Here is an 8,730-nt window from a genome sequence, read left to right as displayed (position 1 = left end):
GAAATATTGTAAATTTTATAAAAATACTAACAGCTCATTTGGTAGGTAGTAATAAACGGTGGTAATGGGAATAAAAATTTAGTGTAATTTTAGTTGAAAAATCTCTTGACTACCTTGATGGTCATGCTTGTCCAACTTCAATCATCTCATTTTTTTTTATAAAATTCATTCCAATGCATTACTATTGGGAGATGTGGTATTAGATGGTAATGAAAATTTATAAACAAAAAAACTTTTTGATTAAAATTTCATTACCATGGAAAGGATATAAAACATTTAATAAAATTTTATATTATAAATTATTTTTATTACCACTATTTAATATCACGTGGCAGTAAATTAAAAAACGGATGTGGCGGCCCACGAGAGGAATTGGGCCCACGAGAGATGTACTCCAAAAATCAATAATATGAGGAGGGAGATGATTGAAATAGGTTTCATTTTCCGAATTTTGTATTTTTGTGACATAATTGTGTGGTACACGTAGCATTGTTTCAGTCGCCAAACTCTTTATTTTTCTCTCTCCTCTCTGTTTTCTCTCTCCAATGATCTGTTCTTCTCTTCCATTTTCTCTCTCTTCAAAAGCCCCTTTTTGATTTACGCTGCTCCTCCGATCTCTCTTCTCTTTCTCTCTCCTCCATTTTCTCTGCTAATTCTAACAAAACCTCGAAGATTTTTATTGACGAAGCTTATTTTTTTACTTCTACGATGCTATTTTGTCGGAATTTTATGTTTTGTGTTGGTATTTTGTGAATTTATTTGTTCTTTTTTTGATTTGATTTGAACAATGTTTCATAATGTTGTATGAATATAAATCGATTGTTTGAGTTTTGAGTTTAGTTATTGTATGCTTAACTGAGTTGACGCGGGCCTGAGTCGGCTCGCATTGAAATTTGAAAGCAATGGGCTTAGAAAGCGGCAGCAGCAGCAATAACGATTTTAATGATTACAAGAAAATTAACGACGGCAGCAAAAATGTGTTGATTGGTGGTAATGAAGTTGATGAAGATAATTCTGGTCCTTATCATCTTGCCAAGTTCAAAATCTATGAAACTCGCGCGGTATAAATAGTTGACCTTTTATTTTTCTCGATTTGGTTGAATTTGCCATTTTTTGTCTTAAAATTGATGTTTTATTTAATGTGAATTCGAAATTGATTGTGGCTTTTATTTCTTTCAATGATTGGTCAATGATTAGTTTATAATGTTTTATTTGAGTTCAAAGTTGAAATTATGTATGGTGTATTTCATACTACGTTGCGCATCTGTTGATTGATTTGTTCTAGATGGTTATGATTAGTTAAAATACGATATTGCAATTTTACTTTGATTTGTATGCTAATTGAATTTTGTAGGGTTTTGCTCCTTTAACGATTGGTGGTTCTAGGGTTAGATTAGTAGGTCAATGAACTTGTTGATTTTTTATGCAAGTTATTCGATGATTTTGTCTCCAACCTTTGTATGCAAGTGTTATTTCGATTGAGAAATGCAATGAGTTGTATGTACTGAATTATATTTAATAGAAGTTGCTGTAGTTCATTGATACTTTGATCCATTATAGAAGAAATTTTTGTCATTGTTTGTTTTGTGAATCCAATTTTTGAACTTTTATTGCATTGTTCTCTTGTTAATTTGTTTTGAATGATTCATAGTGTACAAATCATTAATTGGATTGAACTAGTCCGACTAACTTCAAATAGATTGTGAACTTTTCTTTATATTTGATGTTGATCAATTTGTGAGTGGAGTAGGGGTAGTTAATTTCATTTTTTTTTTCTTTTGACTAACTTTTTGTTTGTCTTTTGGGTTGAGTAGAACTTCTATATGGTGGGAAGAGATAAGAGCAAGAAATTTTGGCGAGTTTTGAAAATTGACAGATCAGCACCTTCTGAACTTCTAGTTTTTGAAGATCCAACTGTATATAATTATCATGAGTGTTCTGCCTTGCTGAGACGGATAGATGAAGGAAATATGTATGCAGGTGGACTTAAATTTGTTACTATTTGTTATGGGATTGTGGGTGAGTAATTTATATGCTATATCTTTGAGGATGTTTGCTTTACTACAAAATATTGACTGAATGGTGTTTTGTTCTGTATTCAGGATTTATCAAATTCTTGGGGCCATATTATATGCTCCTTATAACAGAAAGGAGGAAAGTAGGGATGATTTGTGGCCATGCAATATATGCTGTGTCCAAGAGCAAAATGATACCAATTCCTCATTCTCCTATGCGATCTGATTCGAATAATTCTAAGAATGAAAACAGGTCTTATGTTCATTCTTCATGTAAACGTAAAGTGTACTCATACTTGTAAGAGATTGTATTTTAGTAGGGTATCAAATTCGTGATCTTGTCGTTTTCGCTGCTGTCATTCCTCTTTCGTCCCTGCCATTTTCTTTAGAAATTTTGTCCAGTCATCTAGGTTTTTAGGTTATATTTTTTTTTGCATATTAATGAAGTTACAAGCTCTATTTAGTCCTCATTTGGTTAATCTTTGAGGATTATTATGAAATGTGGGTTTGCCAGTTTGTAGTTTACAACTGTTATATCCTTATACAGTAGAATATGTATTATATTGTTGAACATACTATAAAGTGCTGCTATTGCATCCAATTTTTGTATATACTGCAAGTTGTCCAGAAAATTCAAAGGGCAAAGTTCATTGGTATTTGGCCTTAGGATAAGTTGTTGAATGAGACAAGCTCTATTGCCCAGGTGCTCAAGGAGAAATTGTTTCTTCTTCCTTCAAGTTCAATTTCTTTAGTCCTTTTTTATTTTTGTTGAGTAAATAATTGTCATTCTTATATTCATGTCAGACATCTAATTTTCTTTCTTTACCTTTTTCATCTCTCAATGGCAATGTATTTCCATATATATTCATCTGTTTTGCTTTTTCTTTCTTGCTGAATTCATTAGATACAAGAAGCTTCTATGCACAGTGGACATTACAAAGGACTTCTTTTTCAGCTACTCCTACCGTATTATGCATAGTCTCCAAAAGAACTTGTGTGATGAGGAGAACAAATTAGTTCCATACGAAACAATGTTTGTATGGAATGCATTCTTAACTCGGGAAATTCGAAATCTTCTGGGAAATACTCTTTGGACTGTGGCTTTGGTTCACGGTTTCTTTAAACAGGTAAGTTGATTTAGTACTTTTTGAATTATTACTATTTTATTGGCGTAATTGTTACCCAGTACTTTGGTTATAATCTGTGTTTGGTAATCAGCTAATGCAGTTTTTGGAGATTAATTATTTGTTGCAGATAGAGTGGCCACTGGCCAAGTTGTAATTCTATTCTCTGAGGCACCAACTGTTGTGGTATCTATTTTTTTCAGGTTAAAATTGTAAGGTCTGATCGTACTGTCAATTTGACTCTTATTGCAAGAAGATCACGTCATTATGCTGGAACTAGGTAGTGATCTTCATTGCAGACAATTTTGGACTTTGATAACACTTACATGAAGTTCTGTTTTCTTGTATTACAAATTACAACATCAGATGATTTAGGGGCTTCTTCTCTTTTGTTGGCAGGTTCTTGAAACGAGGTATTAATGAAAAAGGTCGAGCTGCTAATGATGTTGAGACAGAGCAAATTGTCTTCGAGGAGATCCCGAATGCAGATGTATTAGAAATCAGTTCTGTTGTGCAAATTAGGGGCTCAATTCCCCTTCTTTGGTCTCAAGAGACGTCAAGATTGAATCTAAGACCTGATATTATATGTATGTTCACTCTATTTTTGTTTTCCTATCGTCTTCTTGTCTTTCTATTCCATTTAACATATTATTTGAATATAGTGTCAAAGGATGATTCTCAATATGAAGCAACTCGGAGACACTTTCATAATCTTGTGGATAGATATGGTAATCCGATATTCATATTGAATCTGATAAAGGTGCGGCTTTAGCTTTTGTTAAATTAAAATGTTCAATATTTTTCATGGTTATTTTTATTAAATCTAATAACGAAGCAATTGTGTACCAACTTATAGACAAGGGAAAAGAAGCCTCGTGAATCTGTACTCAATGCAGAGTTTGTTAAAGCTGTTACTTCTATCAATAAGACTTTGGATAAAGAAAATCGCTTAAAGTTTCGGACTGTGGATCTCACAAGACTTTATCGCGTGTAAGTTCATTTTAATTTCTTCCTTGCGTTATTGGTATTATGAATTTTTTATTTTGTATTGGGAATGTGTGTATGACAATTGAGTGAATTTATGTGGCTATTTCAGTCAAGGTGATAAGGTGTTGACGCTGCTTTGTAAAGTGGCTGAGAGTGCATTGAACCAAACTGGATTCTTTTATTGCCAAGTGCCTCCTTTTGTAAATTCTGAAATGTCATGTGGCATTTCCTATGCTGGGAGGGAGCATGAGGATCCAAGTTCCTTGAGAAAATATTCTTCTTCGAAGACTCCAAGGTTCCAAAGTGGGGTCTTGAGGACCAATTGCATTGATTGTTTGGACCGCACAAATGCTGCCCAATATGCATATGGTTTGGTTTCCTTAGGTCATCAGTTGCATGCCATTGGAGTCAACCCTACGCCAAAAATTGATATTGATGACACTTTCTCTAAGATGTTGATGGGGCTTTATGAGGCCATGGGTGACACACTTGCGCTGCAGTATGGAGGCTCTGCAGCGCATAATAAGGTACCTTAACTCTAATATCGTTCTTGTGCTAAATGAACAAAATGTTCACGGAAAGTATTCATTTAATAGTTTTTTCTCCAATTCAGATTATTAGGTATCACTACCAATGATGAATGATCTAGAGTTGTTATAAATTTTCATGAAGCTTTTCATTGAAACGTTTCCTTATGTTAATTCTATCATGGGGAGTGTCCAGTTTATGAAAGATTTGGCCCTATTGGACCTTAACTAGTTTTTTTTTTTCCTTGTTTATGCCTTTTATTGTGATGACTTTCTCAACTTTTTGAGTGTTAGTATTACATTTGAGGGTTTAAAGGAGACGTCGACTTTGTTTATTTTGTGTGTTGCATTTTTCCAGAGAATTCTTTCATTGTCTTCCAGAGTCTAAGCTGTAGCTTGTACCAATTTTGCACTTTTAAATTATCTTGTATTTATCTTTTAAGATTTCTTTCCCTCACAATATGCCTATATTACTCCGCAAAAATCTAGATTCATGAGTGTTGTGCTGTGATGCTAAACAGATATTCTCAGATCGAAAAGGTCATTGGAAAGCTGCAACACAATCCCAAGAGTTTATCAGGACGCTACAGCGGTATTTGAACAATGCGTACATGGATCCAGAAAAGCAAGATGCTATTAATTTGTAAGATGGGACAAGGCTCATTTAGGGATTTTGTCTTTATAAGTGTTCTAATCAATTGTATTTTTCAGTGGTGTTTACTTCTCGTGTTTGGTGTCCAATTTCAGTTTCATATGGTATTAATGAGTTCAATAAAAATATTACAACCCTTTTTTTGCTAGGTTTTTAGGTCATTTTCAACCAGAAATGGGTAAGCCTGCATTATGGGAACTTGACTCAGATCAGCACTACAATATTGGGAGGCTTACATCATCGTTGTCAGATGACTTTGCCAGGTATGGAATTTTCGCACCTGAAAATAACGGTGGAAATTAACCTAATTGATAAACTTAGGAGAATTGCTAATAAGTTTGATCCTCCGACCTCCCTCATGCTCAAGAATAATGTTTACACTTTACAACCAGATTAAGCTGTCAACCATCAAAGCACAATAAATTATTGTGATATACCTAACAAGGACAAGAGTTGTATACAAAATTCTGTTTTTTTGTGTGTGGAATGGATGGTTAAACGTGCTACCCACCCACGGTTCCAATGTGGTTCCACCTTTGTAAATACTATTGACAGGGTGAATAGGCTGTATCTGTAATCTGTATGATATGCCGTCAAAATGGACAACTCCTTAAGAACTACAAATTTCTTTGTGTACAATACAGTCTAGTCCTTGTACAATGGTTCTCATATATGATTTAACAGTAAAATAAAAGTTCATGATGGGTAATAGCTTCATCTGCACAGCACAAATATATAATACTGAACCAAAATCATACCTAGCTAGTTTCAGAGATTCTTTTTAAAAGCTTTTGTGTCATTTGGAGTGCCTAATTATTTATAGATATTTAAGAGAATAATGATAGCTCAACAGCTTTAGCAATGGCTTTGTTTAGGTCCTTTATAAAGAGGTCTTTGTCCGATGGAGTTCTTATGTACGATAGTGCTTCAGCTGCAACACCATCTGATTTAAGCAACCATTCCGGTCAATTACCCTGCTTAAAAGAAGACAATAGTCGTATGTCAGACTCAACACCCGAGATGCCAACATGTGAAGATCATATATCTTATGCCAGGTAAATCTACTACAATTCTTTCTTAGATGTGGTAACTTGAAGACTTTGTACCAGCAAAGTAGCAATATTTATTCCTTGTATAATTGTATAATTTCAATACTCCTTCCTTTTCCTTGTGCAATGTCACAATGTGACACAACAAGATAAATGATATTTTCATTCATTACTGACAGTTTGACCTTGAATATTTTTCTTAAAATATTGCCGTGTAAATCTCTAGGTTCACCCCATCTAGGACGTCCCATCAACTTTTCACAGATATGCCAGAGACATATCTTAGAGGTGAATGTAGTTGTGACAATGAACACGGGAATGAATTCGACTGTCAAGATATTCTTGATGTAGACTGGATTTCTTCATCAGGAAACTCGTGTGAGGAGGACACATATGACAGGTAATTTTCATAGCAATCTCTGTGGAGATGTAACAGAATGTTTAACTATAAGTGAAGTCATTTTTTTTTTCTGTATGCTTACAGGTCTTCACTTTTAAATTCACCAAGTGGTAGTTCCTTAATCAGGACTTCTGGGTATGATGGATCAGAGGTCAGTCAGTCCTGTTTATGTTGAACCCCTGAGCCTTATTTTTTAAGATTCATTTGCGATGTTCATTGAAAATATTATGGTTTATGGTGTGATTTTACTGCATACCACTCGTGGAAAATCTTTATAGACTAATGATAGCTATCTGGATCACTCCCGAAACCGACACTAATGCTCTGCTCAATGAAAAGTATTGAGAGCTTTCCTAACCTCACTTTAAAGCACCCAAAAAAATCACTGAAATTCTAATGCTCGAAGATTGTAAGTATGAAAGAAAAACTCAAATCACTCAGTTTATTGATGACAGACTGATGTGTGTGTGTGTATATATATATATATATATATATATATATATGTATATATATATATGTATGTATATATATATATAAGATAGAATATTTTAAAAGATGAAATATCAACTAGCTAAACAATAAATTATTGACTAATTCTAATAACTCTATCCTTATCAAAAAAAGATATAGGAAAAATATAAAATAATAACAGAAGATTGTTTTAAGACAAAGAATCCCAATGTGGCTGAAACTGTGTGGAATCAGTTCTTATTTAAATGATCTCGTGTGGATGTGGAACAACTGCTATCTTCAAATGATCATAACCTTCTGCTCTGATATTTGTTTGAGGTGTATATTATGCCATTGGAAAAATCTTGAAGTCTAGTTTCCAACGGCGTTCTTCTTGCTTCACATCGACTTATGATCAAAAACAAGTGCTAGATTTTGCCTCAAAACAATTATGTGTATGAACTCTTTTTCTTCTCTCCTTGGCTCACTCAAGGGGTTTTGAATCTTGGGCATGACTCCCAAATTTCTGAATTAAACTAAATACAATACAAAAACACATAATTAATTGTTGTAAACTAAATACAATTTGGATCCAAAACTACACACGATCATGTCTTTCAGCTTCCTACATGCTATTGAGTTAGTTTCCAATATTGCATTTTTTCCCCCTAAACTTTTTGGGTTTACTGTGTGGCTTTTAGAATTTGCTTATACATCACCCTTTTGGCTTCTGTATAAATTTATGCTATAAATTTATGCTATTAGATTATATACCCAATTCCCTATTACTCTGCAGGGGAAACATCGACCTCCAATGCCTGTTGCAGAATTTCCTGCTAGCTTTGTTCAGTGGGTCGAGTATGGAGCAACTTTAGCTTAGTCTTTCACCACCAAACTGCATAGATTCGAATGATCACCACCATTTTTGAACCAACCCCCACCGAAGGATGTGGGTTGTGGAAACAGAATAAATAGCAAAGACAGCGAAAAAAAGAAGAGGTCTTGACATAGCATTTCAAATGATCCAACAGAGAAACAACCATGAGCATATTGACCGCTAATTCAACTAATTTATTTTTTATGGAGGTCCTCTTATCTCCTCTCTGAATTTAAAATGCTCTCCTTTACTCATTCTTGTATATATCTGGTATAACATAGCATTACATGTTGCAGCTGCTACCTTTTGATATTCTAAGTATACTTAGATTTCTTTGATTCCATAATTACAATTAGTTGTATATATATACATATCTAATTTTTTTAAAAATATGTCTTGGTGATCTTCCCTCTTGAATCAAGTACACATGGCACAACACAACAATGTCAAATCTTTAATTCCAATATGATATTACTCAACTAGCTAACCTAAGGGAAGGTTTGTCTTACAGAAGGTAATTACAAGCTCAGATGAATATTGCTTTGTATATTTTGCCAAATTAACTTCTCTTGAATTGCTTGTGGTTGTTATGGAACATGGAGATGGCTTTTGAGGATTGCAACATCTATATATAGGAAATATTACAGGC

The 8,730-nt window shown here is 33.9% G+C and overlaps 1 protein-coding gene across 1 annotated transcript; it reads left to right on the top strand.

The window, feature by feature from the left end:
* Positions 1-439: 439 nt before the first annotated feature.
* Positions 440-8,498, top strand: LOC130826781 (phosphoinositide phosphatase SAC2-like). The gene is made up of 15 exons (XM_057692366.1): positions 440-1,061; positions 1,815-2,019; positions 2,103-2,268; positions 2,920-3,142; positions 3,343-3,419; positions 3,539-3,726; positions 3,802-3,899; positions 3,996-4,129; positions 4,236-4,653; positions 5,175-5,296; positions 5,455-5,568; positions 6,181-6,360; positions 6,581-6,754; positions 6,839-6,905; positions 8,001-8,498. Exons 1-15 carry the CDS (start codon positions 903-905, stop codon positions 8,082-8,084), a joined length of 2,409 nt encoding a protein of 802 aa, XP_057548349.1. The 5' UTR covers positions 440-902; the 3' UTR covers positions 8,085-8,498.
* Positions 8,499-8,730: the final 232 nt, after the last annotated feature.

The sequence above is a fragment of the Amaranthus tricolor genome, chromosome 11 (genome assembly GCF_026212465.1).
Source record: "Amaranthus tricolor cultivar Red isolate AtriRed21 chromosome 11, ASM2621246v1, whole genome shotgun sequence".
Taxonomy (NCBI): Eukaryota; Viridiplantae; Streptophyta; class Magnoliopsida; order Caryophyllales; family Amaranthaceae; genus Amaranthus; species Amaranthus tricolor.
The sequence above is the reverse complement of the archived record's forward strand: the minus strand, read 5'-3'. Positions and strand labels throughout refer to the sequence as shown.

What these genes read in the sequence shown, in the direction of transcription:
- LOC130826781 (XM_057692366.1), top strand. Translation starts at nt 903, where the DNA reads ATGGGCTTAGAAAGCGGCAGCAGCAGCAATAACGATTTTAATGATTAC. An exon ending in GCTCTGCAGCGCATAATAAG is followed by an intron (nt 4,654 to 5,174) that starts GTACCTTAACTC and finishes GATGCTAAACAG; the next exon opens with ATATTCTCAGATCGAAAAGG. An exon ending in TTGTCAGATGACTTTGCCAG is followed by an intron (nt 5,569 to 6,180) that starts GTATGGAATTTT and finishes GGCTTTGTTTAG; the next exon opens with GTCCTTTATAAAGAGGTCTT.